The sequence below is a fragment of the Cololabis saira genome, chromosome 9 (genome assembly GCF_033807715.1).
Source record: "Cololabis saira isolate AMF1-May2022 chromosome 9, fColSai1.1, whole genome shotgun sequence".
In the NCBI taxonomy this organism is placed as follows: domain Eukaryota; kingdom Metazoa; phylum Chordata; class Actinopteri; order Beloniformes; family Belonidae; genus Cololabis; species Cololabis saira.
Genome location: NC_084595.1, coordinates 20959391 through 20982897, shown reverse-complemented (window position 1 = coordinate 20982897; position 23507 = coordinate 20959391). Strand labels below are relative to the sequence as shown.

The 23507-nt window shown below is 39.5% G+C and overlaps 1 protein-coding gene across 13 annotated transcripts in view; it reads right to left on the bottom strand.

Annotated features, from left to right (window-relative positions):
* The window catches only part of rimbp2b (RIMS binding protein 2b), a 108172-nt gene that overhangs the window by 48345 nt on the left and 36320 nt on the right, over positions 1 to 23507 (bottom strand). For all 13 annotated transcript variants that reach the window (XR_009783172.1, XM_061730744.1, XM_061730750.1 and 10 more), the window contains exon 3: positions 1394 to 1477. Coding sequence is in view for 12 of the 13 variants with exons in the window: in XM_061730744.1 (XP_061586728.1) it covers positions 1394 to 1477 (84 nt within the window). In the remaining variant the exon portion in view is untranslated. The remainder of the gene's footprint in view (positions 1 to 1393; positions 1478 to 23507) is intronic.

Here is a 23507-nt window from a genome sequence, read left to right as displayed (position 1 = left end):
TCTCTGTTCTCGAAGCTTGGTGCAAAGGGAGATAAGAGCTGTGCTGCAGTCTGTAGAGACCAGCCTGTCACTCTTGCTCACCATGTGGGGACAATTTGTCCTTTGGGTAGCTTCCCCTGGACTCAGCAAGCTGACAATGGGTGAAGAGGGAAATACTGCTGTGGGCAGGGAATGTGATGGGAGGTCAGCAAAGAAAACAGTCCTAATGGAGTGTTTATTTGGGGCAGAGAGCTACACACAAAGTCAGCTCATATAAAGAGGAGGGCTTTAGGGCACGAAGAAATGAATTCAAATGTTCCACAATCAAGCGGTACTCTTAAACTCACTCCTGAACCTCCTCCAACACCTCATTGCAGGCCCTTTGTATGACTTTGTCCTGACACGCCTTTCATACATGTGTACATTTTTATGTTAAGCAAACTTTATGAATTATTATTTTGTGTATCTTTTTTGTATTTTACAGATTCTGCTACACTGCATCCTTTGGGGAAATCAGAATCCTTTTCAACAACCACAGTGGCTCACAGGTCATTGGTACCCTTTCAATCAATTGCAACAAACCGAGTTACCATCTCTACTGGATTCCATGTCACATCATGATCAAATATACTGGTACAAAAAATAAAAGGGAAATCTGAAATCTCCCACCTCAGACAATGACCGAAGATCTTTGTTGATAGACATTTTCTAATTGGATAAAAATGAATTGCTGCCCAGTGGAAACCAAAATAAACCAAAATAAATAATCATAATGAGAATTAATTTCTGAAACATTTAACAGATTTGTATGTCTCTTTAGCAACATAAGGACATTTTTCCTTGAAATGTCTTTTTTTTCTTTCCACCCAACTCTATTTACTGTTTTTTCTAAGTAAAGGCCACTCCAGAAGGCAGATTGACATTTCAGGGGCATTGAGAGAAAATGTCCTTCAACAAACAACCTGTGAAAATCTAAGAGTTGTGTAACATCTCTGACCTTTTATAGTGGTTACCAAACCCACAAACTCCTGTGTACTTCTGGACTTTTTAAAGGCAATGCTGCACAGAGCTTCTCAATCTTTATGTTTACAAAAGAAACTAATATAGCACCAAAGTGAGGATATTTGTTTGCACAGCACCAAACTCAACAAATAAATCCTACAATACAGTGTGTTTCTTATTTGCAAATGCATTCCCCTGTATATTGTTGCCTGTTTTTTTTTTGTTTTTTGAGGAAATTGCATAGATTTGTTTTTGTTGTGTGTGTGTCATTGCCTGAGAGCTAAGCTATCACTGCCTCACATTTTCTCCAGGGATGTTAGTCTGTGATGATAAAGGCAGTCTCTCAGATACAAATCAATTTTAGCCTCCATCCTTTAGTTCAGAGGCTGATGTATATTTTTGGAGCACTTACCAAAGTCTGACATGTTTGATTCTTTTTCTTCACCTCTGCCTCAAGTGCTTCACACTCCTTTCTGCTGGTGCTGATCTCAGTCCCCTGAGGAGAGGAGAAAAAAGAAGAAAATCAGAGGATGGCTGCTAGGATTTGTCAGGAACAGAAGCTTCCTGAGAGGACACAGCCAAACTGGGCAGGGGGAGATGGAGCTTATCACAGTTTAGGTGTGTGAGCATACATGTGTGGCTTTACATGCATATTTATTAACCACAAAATGGAAATCTTTGCACAAAAAAGATTTCGAGATGACCTACTAGATATTGCAAATTGTTTTTATGACAGGGAAACAGAGAGGAGGCAGGAATGCTTCAAATTGAAGTGTTAGAATGTTAAGCATATAATGTGTAGTATGTGATTAAAGATGTGATAAAACAACAGAATATTATAATTGACAGTAGGATTATCATTAGTGATCTTCATTTAAACATTTTACAAAGGTTTTAATGTTGATTTTTGGATTGACAAGTGTGAGTCTTGGGCAAAGGTTTCTGAGGCTCCTTTCTGTCAAATTTGCACAAGTGATTGTACCTGACTGAAATTCTGTAATGTGCCAAGATGAAACTTGTGCTCATTTGCAATGGAGGGAAAACATGGCAACTTAAATGCTCTGAGTGGAAGGAAATGCTTTATTAGAGGTTAAAAATGTGCACAAGCATGTGTGAAGTTACAGCTGTCAACTTCATAATTAAGAATCATGTTGCATCTTTGAAGTAATGTGATCAAAAGACTACATACTGAATACCGCAAAGCTCTGACGAGCATTGCTTCAAATCATTAATCTACTTTTGACCTGTTATATATATACTTTTAGACTAGAGGACTGCATTGACCACTTCTGCAGAAGACATTTCATCTCACTGTTGTGCACTCTTTATCAGCTGGCTGAGTTTTCCATCAGTGTATGAGCAGCATTCTTGGTATGGACCGTCAATAAAAGGGTTGCTGGGCGAGAATAATGTTAAGAATTCAACAGGATTTTATATCAGTCTGTGCTACTATTGCAATAAAAACACTTACGCAAGAAGTACAATACCACATGTCCCTGAGAAAGACTAAAATAAGTACTAGTGGTGCCATCAGAAGTTCACAGCTCAGGATACATGCTGCATGTGGAAATGCGTAAATGTGTACCTCCCTGCAGCAGTGCTTGCAGCTTCATTTGACTTTCAATGCAACATATTGCAATCCATTCACATGTAAATTAATCAAATGTGGCTAGCTACATCAGTCGTCTTCCTGTATCACAACTGCAATGTTTAATTTAAGCTGGAAGCAGCGATGAACGGGCCCTCGCACCCTTGTGCATGTTCAGGCTGCAGTGAAAGCGCTTGTATGACTTGCATGTAGATTTCTTCAGGCCTGGACATTTAACGGATGAAACCACCCAAGACTCTCTATATTAAAGGAGCTGTATGTAAGAGCAATAATAAAACGAATCATAAAATGACCCCGATATGTCAACAGACATTTAAAAATCATGTTCATTTCAAATACTTATGTCACTGACAACAGCACTCAAGCCAGGATATTCCAGTTTAAAAAGAGGAGTTGCAGCCCTCAACTGATGTTTATGTTGTCATTTTTTGTTTTGGCCTGAAGCTCCACCCTCCACCTATCTCCCAATCAAGAAGTCAGTATTGTTTCGGCATCTGGGTTGCCAGCTCGGCTCTAATTATCGCAGCCATGGCAGCCTACGTTCCTGCTGCATTCTGCAGCCTACCTGGCAACCTCTGGTCGGGGGGAGGAGGGGGAGGGTACACGCCGCTCAACAATATTTTGAAAGTGACTGCAGTACCAGTTTTGGCCATTTCTTACAGATGGCTCCTTTAAACCATTCAAAAGTTATGGCAGAAAGTAGGAACTATCAGATATCGACCAATCAGAAGAAGGGGCGGGGCTAATTTGCACCAATTATATTCAAGAACTCAAAACCGAGTCTGATGACACCACCCACAAGTCTTTATGTCAAACCATTCAAAAGTTATGGCAGAAAGTAGGAACTATCAAATATGGACCAATCAGATGAAGGGGGGGCGCGCTTTTTGGCATTTATTGTCGCTACGGTAATGCTTTTGAAAGAGAAAAGTCATGCGTGTTGTCGCAGGATAGAGAAGCACATTTTGATGTATAACACACCCGGGGGCACGTTACGGTTCGGCCTGCATTAACTGCTGAAGGAATGGTATAAATTTCGCCAAAATTATACGATTAATTCAAAATGGCCAACTTCCTGTTCGGTTTTGGCCATGTCGCCAAGAGACTTTTCTTTAAGTTGCGACATGATACAGGTGTGTACCAATTTTCGTGCATGTACGTCAAAACGTATGGTGGGGCTTGAGGCACAAAGTTTTCTAGGGGGCGCTGTTGAGCCATTAGGCCACGCCCATTAATGCAAACCATGAAATATAAAATTTTTCGCCAGGCCTGGCTTGCGTGCAAAATTTGGTGACTTTTGGGGCACGTTTAGGGGGGCAAAAAGGCCCTCATTTAGTCGGAAAAATAAAAACGAGGGGAAAAAAAATTCCTACAGATACAATAGGGCCTTCGCACTGTACGTGCTCGGGCCCTAATAAGACAGTCTGTGAATCCATCATCAACCTTGCAGCTCAGGCAAGTGGGATATGAGGTGATTAAGTGGTAGCTTGACCATCGATGATCCAGCTGTCTGGCTGTCTGTATTATGTGTGGAAATGCTGTCTTCACATAAAAAGAAAGCTGTGGAGACTAAATGTACACCATTCGTTTGCAGTTATGTTTCACTGTATAATCAGTTAATATGTTCATATTGTTATATTACAGGATAATAGCAAGATTAAGCTTTACAAACTGTTTACTAAAACTTAATGTAACTTAACCAAAATCTGCAAAAGTGAGATGTTGTTCCTTGGTATTTTGCACCAAACAGTGACAGTATACCATTGATGTTCTTTATAAGTGGGACACTTACATTTTCACCTATGACTAACTGGATATTACAGCTTTTATTTTGCTTTCCTGCATGTAAACCCCCAAACCCACACAGGTCTTCCTCACTACACGCTCAAAAGAAATACAAATACGAATGAAATATTAAAAACACGAGGGGAGAACAAGACAATGGATGTGTTTAGAAAAGTACTATACACACATCCACAGCAGTAAGCTGAACACTACAGGTTGTCTCTAAAAAAATATCCTGTGAGTGCTGAGTGAATCGTACAGAGCCTCCACAGACGGCTTGCCATCTCCCATGTGGGCTGGTATCTAATATGCACGGTTTTCAGAACCAGCCAGTTAAGACACCGATGAATATTTGACTCAGACACTTGCACGGACAGACTATTATTCACACACACACACACACACACACACACACACACACACACACACACACACACACACACACACACACACACACACACACACACACACACACACACACACACACACACACACTTGCAGCCTTCCTGAGGCCCATTTGTTGGGAGCACATTTGCCAATGTTCAATTAAAAATCCCTGTGATAAAAGATTCAAATGGCTGCCATTGTGAGTAATGAGCTCTTGTATAAGTGAAGAGGCGTTTACTGCACACAAGATGAAGATAGATGAGAAAGACCACCCCCTTCGGCTGTGTCTGGCATTTGTGCCTCAGTGGCACTAAAGCAGTCTATACTTCTGCACCTTTAGTATAGGTCTAGTGTTACTGGAACTCAATATCCTTATTTTTGCCAAAGCATCACTATCATGCAAGAACCTGATGAAAGAAATGTATTTTCAAAGATGTCATATTACTGTTTAAAATGTGTTGATTGATTGATAATATTAACTCATGCATCAACTGATGCATCAAGTGAGATGGAAAAAAGAAATCATCTGAATCTGCTTACTCTGGGTGTCACAGTGATTACAGCCCCATCAAACAATACAAGTGAAGATGTATGTCTGTATGTATAGCATATGTTTCATTTTATTACATAATAGGGATCATTTTTATGAATATGGTCATATAAATTCCAATTTAACTGAACATTTTATTGATGTCAGTATGTTTAATATATTGCTACACATGCTGATTGAGCATATATTTTTAAACATAGTCCTCTTGATAGAGTATTACCTAATCTTTATGTAAATGAATGAGTTGAAACAGTGCCTTCCTGTGGGTAACTATATGTAAACTTGCCTCTGTAGAAACAGACTTAACACAACGGGTGTGTTTCATATGCATTATATGGCAGCAATAGCGCAAAGAGGAGCCTGAATGGATAGTCAGTCTGAGCACATGGTTTTCAGATCAAAAAACAAAAACGAATAGAAAATAAAAAACTAAACTAAAGAGTGAATGACTTAAAGCAGCACAATGTAACTTTCAGGTTTTGTTGAGTTTGGCGGCTCCTTTGGACAAAAGCGGTAGTGCTTTACCAGAAAGAACACTCCATTTCCCATGAGCACCAGCGCTTACTGCCGGAAAACTCCCGTCCCCGTCGCTGCATTTGTTTTGATGAGAGAAGACGGGACGGACTTTCAAAACTACTTTTCTGTTTTCAGCGGTCGTTTGCAGGATGGATAGCGAAGAGGTAAAGTATCTATTTTTGGCTATACAATATAATATGACGAAGTTGAAAATCACTAAGTTCAACTTGGTTTTATTAAGTTGTTTCAGCGAGATAATGCACCCTACAAACTCATACGCTCTGCACCTTTTTCCTGTCACGTTTTTTAGAGGGACTTCGTCATAAATTAGTAGTCCAACATACTTACTGACAAAATAAAAAAATACTTTATAACCTGTGAATAACTGAATGCTCATTCCTTATATTTTGCAGATCAGCCCTGCACAATTTTACAGTTCTCAGGAAAAATACTAGAACCCAAGACGAATGTGACGTATGTGAAAACATTCTAATTTTGATTATTATTGAACATAGAACTCTACATTTACATTCGTATCATAACAATTCTGTCTCTTGTTTTATCCCCATAAATCCCCATCGGTCGGACATCCCCCCTCGTCTTTCATCTCACGCCAGCGAGTGAACGCCGGGCCAATGTTTATTCTTGTCCAGGCATCTTTTTTTTTTGTCCGGGCATTTAGCTTGTTACTCTCCCGCTTTCTTTTTTCGCCTCCTCCGATAAAACTTCTATTTTCTTCGGTTTTTTCGCTGCTTCGGCCATGATACCAGCTTCTGCTGAGCTCTGCGCTCCACGCCCCGCCCAGCTTTCGTCTCGACTACGAATCGGGAAGGAGGGGGAAGTGACGTATGCCGTAAAGCAGTCAAAGCCGTAAAAATGTGTAGTTTTTTTAGTGTGGCAGGGTTCCTACCATGCACCTCAAAGTTACATAGTGCCAGTGAAGGCGATACAGAATGAAGGCGATACAGACCCCTCAGACCATGACAGAGGTGTCATTAAACCTGCTGGAAGTTGATGCACCATCACAATGACTCTGGAAATATGATATTAAGGTGGAAAAGTTACATAGTGCTGCTTTAAAACCTCTACAGACTTTGCACTTTTACACTGCATTTATTGCCGTTTTGCACCTATATGAGAAAATTACGTATCATCCCACTATCAAGTATTGACCCGCAAATTTTCTGGTGACCAAGTTGGAGAAAGGAGGGAGCTCCAGCTATCCGGATGGCTCTCCATCACTGTGCTGCTCCTCATCCCACAGGGAGAAAGAAAACATTCCCTAACAGACCCTGGTATACCAAGGGTGATCTAAGTAAGAGGCTTTTGTGTCTGGGCAGAGCGAGTTTGGTTTAGCGTATGGTTTTAAGAGTTATTTTGTCCTCATTCTGCACACATTTACAGCCAGACCCACAGTCCCACTGTAACGTTGTTTGTGATTGCTGCTTATTTATTGCTGCTGCGGTGTGTATGTCCACTTTGTTTTTGTTCCAATGCCACTGGACCACACTGATGTGTTTTCTCATGACAGAAAGCAATGTGCATCTCTGTTTCCTGGTTGAATGACCAGAGAGCATATGCTAAAGTTGTTGGCAATGTGAGAGCAGCTGATTTTGTTAGCGTTGTAAAAACATATATATATTTTTTAAATTATGATTATTTTATTTTATTCTCTGTTCTTCTTTTTCTTTTCCTTCCTACTAACCCACACACACACACACATTCACTCCATTTTAAGCATAAGGCCTGTCATTTCCAGTGTTCTTTTGGGCGAGCTCAGCTGCTGTGGTTGTGACGTAATCATGCATATGATCTGAACCACCATCTTGGTACTACATACCACATGATATCCAACACTAGATGCTGCATGCCCTACAGAGACCAATGGATAAGCAAGTGGTATGTCAATTGCCATACTGGGAATTCACTTGTGAGGGTTGTCAAGCATAGTGATTATACCTTAACAGATGTCTAGGCGAACATGCTTCTCTTTAATTGTGAGCATCAATGTAATTTCTTGCCTACAGGAACAACCAGATATAAATGATAAATTGATTTTTATATGATCTTTTCTATAGTACCTGATATTAACTAATAGACAATTTTGTTTACTATTTTTGTTTTACTTGCAAAGTAATTTTAACTTCCAATGCTAGGGTGTTTTTTCCCATATTGCTGTTTTCTAGAAGATTATTCCCGTAGTAGATTTATTTATAAATTTGAAAATTTTTATTTGATATAATCAATAGGGTAACAACACACTTGACCAAAATGGCAGAAACAACAGTGGGGGGTTTGTTGATCTCATCACCTAGTGAGTATGCTTTTTTCTCAAACTGTGCTTTGGTCCAGCATGTATGCTGCAGGCTTCACAGAGAACTCTTACACAACACTATTGCAATCATGCAAATATATAGATCATTGCACAATCAAAATATTATGGAGAGGTTACAATAATCTACAACTGATGCTTGCCAAATGAATATAAATAAGCAACATGAATAGAATATGTTCTTATATGATAACAGAAAACTGAAAGAACTGCATCACAGTAGCAATCAAGCTAGCACCGTTGTAGCTGGTGTCTGTCAATGAAAATTGTCAATGACATGGTGTTAGCCGTCTTAAAATAACCATAGCTGATTTACTTGTTAGCTGTACAGGCACATTTACATGTAGCCTGTCTTGGTTGATACCATAGTTTAAATATATTTACTCTTGCACTAAAAAAGCAGTCTTGACTGGATGTAGTCCTTGGGGCTCAAATTTCGTGGCTTCAATAGTCCTAGCGTATTGTGCAGGACTGTAGAAATTACGTATCTGTGCATATAATGAAGCAATGCACAATAAATACAGGGAGTTTGGCCTCAATGGCGCTGCTGTAAGTAGGGTACCCTGTGCATGAGATCGAGGCATGCACTGGTTAAATTTGCATTAAACCTGCATTGTTTTAACCTTGATTATGACAAGAAACTTCACAGCTATGTTAAAATTCCATGTAACAAGCTAATCTGCTATTTTCTTAATAAACAAACAAACTGCAGTTTATTCCAATAAATGCCCATATCATTCAATTCCTATGGAAAGTTTGCATCTTTGAAAATTTTGCAACCCAGGGTAAGATGTTATTATGCCTAATAAGGGTAGTCAAAAGTTACAATATTACATTTAGCACAAAGCCCTGCATGTGTAAGTGCAGCCTCAGCTGTAGCTCTGAGCACAGCTGTGTTTATGTTCAGCACTACGGACAGTTCTCTTGGGAGCGCCACAACAGTAGCATGTGGCGTATACTGTACATGAATATTGTCCAGCATAGACTATTTCTGCTGTTGCTGACTCGCTTCAATGCATCATCTGGATAAGATGAGTTTCAGATGCTCTGCTATTATTTCTGCAATGGATAATTGGCACAAGAGGCTTTTGCATTCCCACTCTCAGTATTCATTCTTTGATTTTGATAGATTGGAAAGCTGTGTATATAATCTCGAACAAGCACGGGTAAACTCATTATGCTCTCTCTCTCTCTGCAAGTCTTTCATTCCTTATTGAGCTGAATATGCATGATATGTAATGAGATATATTCCGGTTAACCTGTTCTTACAAAATCTACTAACCAGCCATCCATCTATTATCTATACCTACTTAGTCCTATTTAGGATCATGGGCAAAAGGCAGGGGTACACCCTGGACAGGTCGCCAGTCCATCACTACGTAAAATCTACCATGTTAACCTAATATTTGATTTTCTGAAAACTGCAGAAATACAGAATACTAAAACACAACCAGCAATCCAGCAATCATTGAACTAAAACTGATAGCACATCATAGATCATCGTTAACAGCAGCACATATTGTTTCTTTACTAGTACGTTGTTACCTCTTCAAATGCAATGTCATGTCACCTTAGATATATGTATTGCTTTGAGACATGTTTTGTTTGTCATTTACATGTATATTTTTTTTTCTCTAGCAAACTTAAAACTAGTGGAGAGACCATTAAGGAAGCAAGAGGGAAGAGTAGAAATACACAGTGTCTGGCTCTGTAATATAGGATCCCTTTGTTAGATGACACCCAAAGGACAGTTTCCCGTAGTGTATGAATATGTAGCACATTCTGCTGGCCCAGACACACAGTAATCTTGTCCAGCATTGTAAGCACTTGTGATTTCAAATCATCTGAAATGCCAAAGTAAGTTACATAACTGCTACAGCTTAGGTCTGCTGTATGTGAAGATGCCAAAATGCATTCTGATAATATTGTACTGTAAATATGAACTATTGTGTATATTTCTGTTTTTATATGGGTATGTATGGACAGTGAAATCCAGACTGACTGGTGTGTTTTACATTTACGGATAAAACAAGTGTAATTCCCAGAAACCAAAAACTATATTGCTAAACACGCACACACAGGATAAAAACAGGCTACAGAGAAGTAAAAGGTGAAGTGATTTTTTTTTTTAAATGACAATGAATGAGCATGCAATCATGAGACAGACACGTATAGACAGCGAGACTTGTCTATATGAGACAGTGAGAATACGTATAAATAAGAAGGGAAAATGGGTAAAATGAAAAATGAGATGGAGGCAGGATTTAGCGTCTAAGCTCCTCAGCTCTGCAGTATTCTGTTCCAGATATAACACCTCTGCAAGGATTCTGCTACGAAGCCTATTTAACATGATGCAGCCGTATCAAAAGGGAATCCCGTGTCATTTTTTTTACAAAGCCTTTTCTTGTTTTATTTTATCTTGGCTCTTCCTGCCCCAATTCAAAATACCGATCATGTTGCAGAAACACAGATATTGCTGTCACCCATGTCTTGATCTGATTTTCCCAGAGCCACCAAACTATGCATTACCAAAGCCATGATAACGAAATGAAAGTAAAGGAAATTATATACAATAATGCTACAAAGAAAATAGTGCATTATATAGTATTCCTTTGCAGAAAGTATGAATTTCATGTTTTATTTTATTTTGTTGTCATTTTTATTTCATTCTTTATACATACAACCATTCTTTTTAATTCTTTTGTTTTTTGGGCCTTAAACAAATATCCCCAAAAGTTGGGTGGGTATTTATTATTAAGAGCTGTTTAGCCTCCCTCCATTGGCTCCCCGTAAAACGTGTTACCTGTGTATAAAGTCTAAAATGACCTAGCTCCGCAATATTTGTACGACCTGATAGTGCCTTATGTTCCTAAAAGAGCTCTTTCTTTCACTTTCTGTTTGTATAGATGTTTCTGTCGGATATCTGCTGACATCCTGCCCTGCAGTCCCACCCTCTGACCACCTAAGTGTCTGTTGTTTACATCTGTTTATATAGTTGTCTCTGTAGTATCACCTAGCAATGTATCAGTCATATTTCATTTCATTTTATTTTTTATTTCATTCAAAAATAAAACAAACAATTCAATACAAATGCAAACACAAATGTTCCTAAATTGGGAATGAAAAGGGAGCAGAAAGAAGAAGAATCTTATCTAATCTGCCCCTTTTTTCCCAAGAAATAAATTCACAAATAACATAAATGAAAAATTTCAAAAACAACAGTAAAATAAATAAAAAACTAATATGAAGTAAAATTACTGCCAGCTATGGGTATGTCAATCAAACTTGCAAAGATGCAATCCTAAATTTGAAAGCCATCAAATGTGATCCATCTGCGGGTGATGGTCATTTAAACTTCTGTGATGGTTGCATTAATTAAATTGTAAAAGCTCTCCTGTCCCACTGTTTTTGAAATGCGGATGGGTGCATGTTAACATATTAAATCAAGTCAGTGAACAAAACTCTAAATCCAATATCTTTTGTTAATACCATTTACAAATAAATAAAATTCAAAGGAAATGCTCATCATTTTATAAACATCTTCCACACTGTTCCAACTTTTCTGGTTTGGATTTGTATCATAAACAGTAAGGAATTAGGTACACAAAGCTAATTTGAAGTAGTGAGCTCTCTGTGTAGGCGAGGCCCCAGAGAGAGGACAATAAATCTGGTAATCTCACAACACGAACACAGAGTTGTCGGGTAAGACTTGCACATTAATGGAAACTAAAGAAAGATTTGTCCATCCACACCACATTCCTTGTGACAACGGATTAAATAATGTTAGACATCAAAAAAATCTTTTTTATCAGAGAATAAACAGGTTTTATGGTAATGCTTATCTGAAACCGTTTTGCTGACTAAGGGACCACCGAGAACATCTGAAGATTACTGCCGAAACCAAGCAAACACTTCAAGCCCACTCAGACAGAGGCTTACTCATCCCCAGCTGGCAACGTTTCTACAGACTATCATTCAGTTCATATAGTAACCTTCCTCATGCAGCAGAGCAGTAAATAGCTTGCAACATAAGATAGCTCCCATGAACATGCATCTTTTATTCTGACTGAAGACTCTGGGGCAACGCAAACTGCATAGCTCAGCAGCACTATATAGCACACATGTGGCCAGGAAATGATGTCCTTTACATAGACAGTGACTGGAGTTGGACAGCATCCACACATGTCAAATTTGTCTGCTTAAATTTGAAAAGTGGCATCTGTCCAAGAAGTGTACATAGTTGAACGTTGTACTGGGGTTTCATGAAGTCTTTGTGGCAGTCTGTTAGCCAGAAAAACAAAAAAATGGGGACATGTACAGAGACTAATTAGATTAATAACTAATATTTCCAATTTGTATCAGGGGTTTTCTCAAAGTACAAAAGTCTGTTAAAAAAAAGCATTTAGACAGCCGTCTATAAAGTTAAACCCTCAATGCTTGGTGCATCATATTTGATACATACATTTCTGAGACCTCTGCACCACCTAATCAAAAACAATTAAATATGGAGTTTTATACAATTTTTAAAATAGAAAATAAAATAGAAAACTGTTGGGGGTGTTTTTATAATTTATAATAAACACTTCAAATAAACTGTACTAGGTGGAAAAGGCAAACATAAAAGCAAAAAGAAGCAATCAATTATTCCCTTTTGCAATTAGGTCTACTCGTAATTCATCCTTCCTTTTCTCCTGGGAGCTCTAACATCTGCACCGATCTCAGTTGAAAGTAAATAGAGAAAGAGAATCTCACAAACCTGCCATGATCAAATTAATTCTCATCGAAACAGGCTGCCTGTTTGTCTGCAAACTTGGGCCCTAACCAGATAAGCTGATTATAATACAAAATATTACATGCTGTCCTATTTGTTCTGAGCCAGTGTTATCCTGATGTCCCTAGTAATACAAAATTACTGATCTATGAAATGTCAAGGTAGACCAAGATGTATCATTACAATATCTATTCAGAACATTTCTTCAGCTTCAAACTGGTGCGTCCCTTGACTCAAATAGTACTGCTAGTTATTTCCATCTGAAGTGTAAGAAATAATTGAGGAATCAGAGGATCATGGGGAATCCCTCAGTATACTCTAACAGCCTTGTGCTTTACTGAAACTGACAGCAATACCACCTTTGTGCTGATATTGCTGTGATACTGTGATCCATAGCATGACTCTGAAATCATAATTCTACACTTGCTTCTGCTATTTAAGTAATCAACCATCTTGTTTTTCCACACATTGAGATCTGTTTTGAGCAAAGAGGCATAGGTGGCTCGTCTCCTGCTTTGATCCTCTGCCAGTGCCACAGACATATGCTGCTCCATCCTGCAGGGAGGAGCTACACTGGATAGCACGACAGCTCTTCAATGGTTTTCCATTCATTAGGTACATTCGAACAGCTGGTGACCTGTTAATTTATCCTCTAAATTGCAAAACCCAATAAGACACATTGCTCAACTTTTAGATCCTTTGCCGAAGGAAAACAAAATTGCTGTTGGCTACACAGTTTGTGGAAAGCTCCCATTAAACACTCAGGAACAGGCATGAAAGCTTTGGCTTCCAGTGAACACAGCTGTTCGAAGCAGATTCTTGCATTACTGACAGCAGCAGACTTTGACTTCAATCTCTTGTCCCATTACTCAGTGTTCACCAATAGCTGCCATCACTTTTAACCTGTCAAAGGGTCCAAAAAAGGATCTTTAATTCAAGACAAGTATCTGCGCTGTAGTGAAGAATCACTTAGGCGCTGATTATAACGAGGAATCGACTTTAACTTTGATAAGGAATCAGTGGGAGGAAGATTTGGGGATAACGTTTTCTGATCAACTTTGGTTGAAAGCTCTGGATAAAATTAATTCCTATTCAATCTACGTTTGACATACAGTCATCCAGTTTAAAGTTTTGCATAGTCTCCACTCCTCAAAAGCAAAATTAGCTAGGTTTGTTCCCAACATCAGTCCTGTTTGTGAACACCAGCCACCCTTGCACATATGCTTTGGTTTTGTTCAAAATTAAATAACTTCTGGTAATAAATATTTAAAGCTTTTTCTGATGTTTTACAGATACCCACAGGACCTTCTGCTACCATTGCAATATTTGGAGTAGCTCCACAAGATGTGCATCTTAGTCGCCTGGCGAACATTATGATAGCTTTTGCATCTTTTAGCCAGATGATGTTTTGATGGAGTGGATGGACAAACTGCCTCCAATCTTAACTTAACTATGGATTAAAGATATTGCGTATCACTTAACAGTGGAGAGAATTCGTTACTATTTATTGGCAATATTTATTTGATTTAATTTCATATATATTTAGTATTATTATTATTTTTCTTGTGTTTGTTTTATCGTTTAACCGTAATCTCTATTTTATTTTATCTGTATGTGTATTTCACTTGAGATTCTTGTCAATAAGCACAGTAATTATCCTGGAATTTATTCTGTTAGATGATTGAATGGTACAATAACTCAGTTGTAGGGATGGGCAAGACATGGGGGGTATCATTTATGTTCACTATGTTTATTATAATTTTCTGGAATGTAATGCATTTTGTAACACTTGAAAAATCAATATAAAGACCTTAAATTAAATAATGAGGAATTGGACTTGCCATTTGGCCTTGGCAAAACAAACACGCTCTGATATGTGCGGTTTTCACATTAGGCAGTGGATAGGGATATCCTGTGTCCAGTAATGGGAGACAGGTGGTGCTCAGGGAGAGATAAAGAGTAAGGTTATCACCCTACAGGAGTCTGGCACAATCGCAGCAGACACAGACGCTTTTTCCTCCCGTTGGGGGACAAGCTCAGACCATCACTGCCAGTTTACGAGACACTGACTTACTGGTCAACCATGAGTAGTGAACATAGGATGCCTGCAGCTCTCAAATGCATAATCATGCTGGTGGGTTGTTGTCTGAGTTAATGTCTACAACTTCAGCCCAGATACACCACATATGTCTGTCTCTGCATGTGTGATGTGAAAGCCCCTGATAAGGCATAAAGTTGCTTGTTTTTTCCCCAAAATGCCATATCATAAGACATTTCATATAAGAAAGATCCTTAACAGAATTTCCATAAATTTCATCCATGTTTATGATGAAAATTAAACCTAGTATTTATGATCCATGGCATTACAGGAAATACATCTCTTATTCTGTAGTCACTCAGTCCAGTATAGGCAAGAATCTGCACTTAATGACTTCTGCAACGCAAGGCTAACTTGTCAATATCTTTGCTGGTCCCCATCCAGGGATCACATAAGCTCTGTCAGGACTTTGATTCCTCTTCACAAAGGAGACAATAAATAGCAAAAAACAACCTTACAACCAGTAAATCATTAGACTATCAAATTCTGTCCATGTAAAGACACATTTGAGTGTTCTGTGAGACAAAATCTTGAGAAAATGGCCCTGTTTTACAAAGGACCAACAAAAAGTCCTCTTAGTAAGGAGTAATTGTTAATACAACATGAACATCACAAACACAATAAATATGTTTGTGGAGTAGACTCTAAAATAATGACATGTTATTTCTATAATATGTTTCTATTTTTCACTGTCAAGTATAAAATCAGGAAGACTGCATCAAACCGGCCTCTCCCTCACTCTCTATGGTTCTCCTCACGTTGCCCACAGAACAAATTTGATTGTTTTCTCCAGTTAGTGACTGTTGTGTAAATTAAAAAGGTAGACAGTTAGAGGACTTGTCTGGCTGGCCCAATAGAAAAACTCAGCATCTTCTCTAATCGAAATTGTACAATCACTGTTAATGGAGCAGAGTCTGAAACTATTCTGTTCTGAGTATTTTAGTACATCTGGCCAAAGAGCAAACAATCCTGGCTCCTCAAATGATTATCTGTTATTGTTGTGTGTGTGTTTGTGTTTGTGTGTGTGTGTGTGTGTGTGTGTGTGTGTGTGTGTGTGTGTGTGTGTGTGTGTGTGTGTGTGTGTGTGTGTGTGTGTGTGTGTGTGTGTGTGTAGTAACTAATGGCACTTTTACACTACCGGTAGTACCTACTCAGCGCGACTCGACTCGCCACTCCCCCGTTTTGTGCTTTTACACTACGGGTGGAGGCGGGTGGAGGCGTGCCGAGTAGATACTTTTTCTGTATCTATTCTGCCGAGGTTCTAAGCGTGCCGAGTTGGCCCTGTATCTGACGTCATCACAATACACGCCACCGATTGGTCGGGGGGCGGGGCCGTCAGATGTTTGAATCAGGAAGCGGGAATCAGCGCAAGAGCGGCTCGCTGTGATTTTATTCAACCGGCAATGCCAGCGCAAACGTCTGTTTTGTGATCCAACTCTGAGGTGCAGATGTTCATCAACCTGGTGGCTGAGGAGAGAATTAAAAAGAGATCTAGACGGGCGATAAGGAACGACCAGATCTACCAGGCGCTCGGTCACTTCTCAACCGCTCACGGTTCTCAGCTGACTTTTCATAAGCGCCGACACAAACAAAAAAAAAAAAAAAGCGTCGCCGCTTGAAGCTTCTTTCACTCTCATTTTTTAAATTGATATTGAACACAAGCCACAGACCCAGCAGCACATATATCATCTCCTCCAGGTTCTACATCTTTAGTGTTTTTGTCTTCTCCGTTTAGATCACACAATCAAATATGTCACAGCAGCTTCGCTCCAATCCCGCCCACTTCTCATCTGGGTGTCTAAACAAACGAGGACAAGGCGAGTGGAGGCGAGACGAGGCGTGACGAGTCGAGTCGCGCTGAGTAGGTACTAGTATAAAATCGCCATATGTAAGTAAGGCACAACAATACTAAACAATAAAAAACGTTTTAATACACTTGGGATGCATCATATCAAGCAGTCAAGTGTTTGAGATTAAACTACCAATTGCACAAGGTGAACTTGAGGTCTTTAGTCAGTTACTGTGTATTTAAAAAAGACAAAAAAAACATCAAAAGCCACTCATAATCCAAACATTTTACATATGAATTCAGATTAAATGCACTGATGTCAACTCATACAATTAAAACAAAAAGGGAAGGGAATCCCTCCAGAAAAGGGTTAAACAGAAATACGGTTAATCTCTGTCTGGCAAAAATCAAATCAAATAAATAAAAATTAGATTAAACAATTTTCCAAACAGGTACATCATCATCAACAATTTCGGCTTAATCTCTTTGAGCAAAGGGGTCGCCACAGCAGATCACAGTCAGCACATCAATTTGACCCGATTTTATGCTGGATGTCTTTTCTAACACAACCCCACAAGCACTGGGACACACACACACACACACACACACACACACACACACACACACACACACACACACACACACACACACACACACACACACACACACACACACACACACACACACACACACACACACACACACACACACACACACACACAGGCAATTTAGGATTGTCAGTCAACCTCCATGCATGTTTTTGGATGCCGCAGATTTTCAAAGCAGGTGAAATTTCACATTCCTGAGTCTGTTTAAGGAGGTACATGTGAGTGTATTTTTCTGTATTTGTTACAATTGAATGATAGTCTGAGTTATTATGAATGAGTTGAATAAAGACTGTTTTGCTTTATATACCTTGTATCATGCGCCTGATAACCCGGTGCGCCTTATGTATGAAAATAGACCCTTTCATTGATATTGCATCTTATAATACAGTGCACCTAATGGTCCACAAAATACGGTAAAACAATTGACAGTGCTTTGAGCCTTTGCAGTGCTGACTCAAAACATTGTTTACAGTCCAAAGTACCTCTCCTGTGGTTTTCTGCATCTTACTGTGTCAGCTGACGGTGAAAAATTACCCTCAACATTGTTTTTACAGCCACCATGTAAATCAGAGACAAGAACTTGTTCTACACACCAAACCAGCATGTTATATGCCGTCACTTTCAGATGAAAAATGCCAACATGCCAACCAAGTACACATGATACTAGCAATCTTTCGGATGACATGTGTTCTGCACAATTCGATGAAAATAACAATTCATCAGCCACCAGCAGTTCAAGAGTACTGTTTAAACTCGAGTATCTCATTCCTTCCAGAAATTGTTACTCTGATTTGTAGCATATTTTTACTGATGGCTGTAGCAGCTAATTTCTTTTACTGTTTACCAACTGCAGGGATTAGCACTGACACTGCTGTAACTTTGCATCAATCAGGTCCTTGTTTCTACTCGTAACACCCCAATGTTAAGATAACACCTACTATAGAACCAACAGCCATTTGACATGATCATCACCATAATCATGCCTCATACTCCTAGCATACTGTTTATTTTAAGAAAATACATTGACCTGTAAACAATGTGACATTACTACAGAGAAGTTGTACAGTTGCATAAAGCATATTTGAGTAGCTGAATCAGCATGTTCGAATGGCTTAAAAGGAAAACAATCAAGATTCTTCAATGTCCCAGATTAGCCCAGTCCAGTCCTCAATTCATTTACTAGAGCTGGGTATCATCACTCACCTCCCGATACGATTCCGATACGATTCTATATCTTAGTTACAATACCAATTTTGCTTTGGCAATGGAAGGGATTCTCAAAAAAAAAAAAAAAAAAAAATTTAAATCGAGGGTCACGGGGGCGCCCCACCCTGACTGGTGAACAGAAGCGGCCTGCTCACTCCTCAAGTAAGGAGGAGACTTGAGCTCAGTGTAGGGCCTCCCGGGGTTGGTAGAGGAAGCAATGCCCAGGACTGACTAAGGCCGGGTTCAGACTGCCAGCCAATATCCGATTTTTAGCCCATCCAGATTGAAACTGGATGACTCTTTTGAAGTCTGAACAGTCCCAAACCGCATGAGATCCGATTTTTGCAAACCAGATCGAAACCACCTCCGGGAGGTAGTTTCACATCGCATTCATATCGCATTTGGGCAGATGCGTGTCAGTGTGAACAGCTCCAAACACTCAGATCGGATATGACTGTCCCAGACCCATTTCCAGTTGTGGAGCTACTCATCCTTTCGCAGAGAGCATGTACAATCTCTGATGTCACGTCAAAAACTATTATTTGTAGTTTAAGTGTTGCAAATTCACTACAATTTTCATTACAAATCATGTTTTAATAGCAGAAAAAAAGACTGCATTTCCACGTACGGTGCGGGTCGCCGCGTACCCTATGCCATAGGTTCTGCGTTGGTGTAACGCAGAACCATAAATCAGCCTTCATATCTTCCTATCTGTCGCGCTGAGAGCCTGAACCTGCAGCCCGTCAGCTCATCAGGAGGACAGGTTAGAGAGCGGGGCTGCCAGTTGTTCATTGCTGGTTCGTTTTGTTAACTCTGAGCTTTGTTGGTTGGTTTGTTAGTTTGCTGGTGGTTTTGTTCTGAACACTTTTCTCTGTTTTTCATTTTGCTGGGACGCCGGGTCCCTCTGCCGAGACACAACTTTTGCGGTATGCGTTCATTGTTATGTCTAAAAATGATGCGCAGTGCTGTCCCAATCAGAAACGGTACAGATATTTTGGGATTTTTTTATATATATAAAAAAAATAAATAAAGGATCCCCATAACCGTTCAGGTGGGCAGGACGCACGTTTGGGTGGACACAGCTCACCCCTGCCCCAAAACCAGCCTCGAGTTCCAGTAGGCCTACAGAGGGTCCGACGGGGAGGATTAGAGTGAGATGGGGCAGTCTCAAATTATTTAAAATATCGCACAGTGTATGCCCAGCTTTACAGGTATGGAACAGCATGTGAGCTGGCTCCATATTGTTATTGTTTTTGATGTCGCAATTACATGACTTCACACAATACATGCGCTGGGTGACGCCTCCGCTCCGACGCCGTTGCTACGGCAACCCGTCAGATCAGTCAATGATGTGGCCCAGTCTGAACAGAGCCAGATCCGATTTGGACACTTGCTAAAAACAGTGTGGACAGTCAGCCCTGAAAATCGGATATGAGAAGGAATCAGACATGAATCAGATTTGCCTGCAGTCTGAACGCGGCCTTAGGTAGGAGAACTGGATGACAAAATGGGGGAAAAAATCGGGATAAAAAAAAAATTATAATAATTTTTTTTTTTTTAAATCGAAACTTGGATTTATGTATCGATAATCGTTCCTACACGTGTATATCGATAACCCACCCCTATCATTTACATGTTAATTACTTGTTAATTCATGCTCTTTTACGTATGTAAATAGCAAGTGCCTTTCAAGCATTGTCATACATTGCCCTCATACTTCAGGTGGTATTGCTCCATTTGCTGCATCAGGCAACGGCTCCACAAGGGCCCTGAAAACGGACCAAATACACATGTAAACGACCGAGGACACGGACCAAAGGGTCAGTCCATCTGCGTCTCCATCTACTGCATTGAGCATGAATGGGCCTTTAGAGTGAGGTTGTAAGGGATCTGTGCACTGGGGACTAAAACAGGACTAAACTAAAAAGACTATAGAAAAGCAGTCCACTTACCACCTAAAGCATCATGCTATGTTTTTATCTTTTCCGTCAGAAATATTAATAGTAATTACTTCCTGCTTTTAAATTGGAAAAATGAAATGGGTCTTTTATTTAGTTCGGTGAAAAAACTAAATACTCCTTCACTGTGTTCTTTTCTGTTATTGAAGTTAGCACTTTCATTGTAGTGAATTCACATCACAGTTTCACAAATGGAGGTAACGTTTTCTTTTCTTGTTTCTTTTTTGTTGCAACAGAGACTTTATATCAACACTGCGGCCTATATGAAAACATAGACATGACTTCCATATTACATTATTACAACTTAATTAGATGTCAGAAATCAGAAGGAAATTCTAAATTCTGCTAAACCATGAACAATGTACAATATGGCAGTGCAAACAATTAATGCAGTGTTGCCAAATTTTAAATTTTAGAGGTGTGCTTCTTGAATACTGAAACTATAACCTATTACTCTTTATTAAGAAGTAGCAGACCCCACAGGAAAACCACTGACAACAAAGAGAAAATACTCTTCTCTTCTTCTGACCTCCCTTCATTCTCCTGTTAACCAATGGATGAATCTTTTGTGCTTTCCGATCCACAGCCCTACCTACTCCCCACAGCACACGCGCTCCAATCAATTATGCAAAATATATATTTTACCTTATAAAATATGAACCAGAGAGATAAAAGAAATGAAGGTCAGGGTTAACTGGAAAGAGATGGAAGTAGATGACAGAGAAAATGAAGATGAACGGGAAAGTGTAAGTGTAAGCAGGCTGCGATTATGGTCCGATAGGCCTGCAGCTGCTGCACAGGGTTGTATAATGGTTCTGCATGTAATTCAAAGCATAGTAAACAGGACTTCAGCACATGTAGCTGAAGAGACCACTCACGCCTTCTGGGGTAGGGTTGTTATTTCAGTGAACACATACATACACAGGATTAGACAGCCATGTTTTGACACCATGCACTAAAAATAGAACATTCTTAATAGAAAACAGAGTGGCATGCAAATACAGACTGGCACTGGGTAGAAAAATACAATCAAATAAATAAAGTCCTTAGAGCTGAACCGGGGGGCATAGTGACTAAGGGGAGAAGCACTGCACTATAAAACACTTAGAACCCTAAACTGTTCATTTTTTACTATGATCCCACCTAACACACACCACACAAGACCACACACCCTTATAATAATACAATAAAACGTAGTGAAGCAATTAAGAAGCATGAGCAACTTTGGAGATCTGTTATGCAATTGTCAGCCTGTGGGGTTGTGTGCTGGCCAATGGCGGCAGAAGGCCTGTTGTGTTTTCCGACGCACATATATAATCATTAGTCACGCTCAGTCTCTTTGCTCTTTTTCTATTTCCAGAGAAGCACGAGCCTGAGGGCAGTGGACCTACGGCACTGCAGCACGTGCAGCCTGGACTTCAGCATCACTGCAAATGTCACACAATGTTAGCTTTTACATTGGAGAGCAGCCTGCCATGAAAGAAACACAAGGACAACCTTTAGGTTGCGCCCTTTCACCCATATCGTTGTTGGTGCAACATTTACTAATACTTTTTCAGACACTTAGCTCCTCCTGCTAAAATAATAGCTGCGTTTGAATTACCTCTCTATGGTACAAACAAAAAATGCATCTGATGAATGTAAATGAACCCTTGAAGCCAATTGGTTGTAGATAAGAAAATAAGTTGCCCAAGTAATTGCAAAAAGCACTCAAGGGTTTAGCACGGCAAAAACCACAGCTGCATTTCTACCTTGCAGTAACCACAGGGAATTCTGATGAGCAGTAGGTACTTTTGTAAACAGACAGAGCAGGTAGATCAGGACACAAACAGATGAACAGGTAGTGTGTGTGTTAGAGCCACATGAAAGAACACACCCCTCTTCGCTCTCTTCCTCTCTCTCTCTCCTTCTCCTCTCTGTGTCGAGTGCATGAGAGAGGATTTCTGCAGGGCGTGTTTGAGTGTGAGTCATCATCAATGCAGAGAGAGAAAGTGGGGAGAGGCATTCTTTAGTTGAAGACGGCACTTATGGCAGCGATGCAGCAAGGAAACTCAACATGCCCTTCCCTTAACAAGAGTTAAAATCCCAAATAAATATCAAACAACCAAGGGCAATAAGATGGACAAGATAGCAAAATCATCCTAAAATATGAGGATCCGATGAAGAATGTGCTGGCTTGGTGTTATGCATGTCAGCTCAGAAGCTCTAATGTAGCCAATAAATGAAGGGCAGTTTAAAGCCTGTTTACTTGCCCCAGGCAAATAAACTTTGTCCAGGCAAGTGGAAAGCCTCATGCCGGTGTCTTGATCAATTTCCCATTGTTAAAATTATTTTGTTCCATGATTTTCTGCCCAGCATCGACACACCATGGAGTCAGAGTCTGTCCTATCACAATGGCTTATTGTAAAATCCATGCACAATGTAATCAGTTAAATAAAATAATATTTTTATTAGTTTTTTCTTTTACAACTGTCTATAAGGTTAGTGCGGAGGCTGGCAATTTTCTTTAAGTATATGTGCAATGTGATCTTGCAAATGCCAGTTTTCATGTGCATATGTGAGAATAAAGGTCACACCAGCCCTCTTGACAGTATACTTTTACAAACTTTATGAGGACCTGAGACAGATTCTGTCAAAGACGACTAAAATCACAGACCGTGAAGTACAGGATGACAGACACAAACATAAGATTGTGATGGATGATGTGTGTGTTATTGGTAATGCATTGGTGTGTGAGTTGTGTATGTCAATGACTGTATAATGTTTTGTGATTATGTTGGATGTACTTTCCAAAATTTGCACAGATCCAGGCATAGTTTTTTGAGGTAGTCAATAAAAGGATTCCAGATATTGATGAAAACGGCTAATTTATTCCTACTAGTAAATCAAATGTTTCTAGTGTCATATATTCAATAAG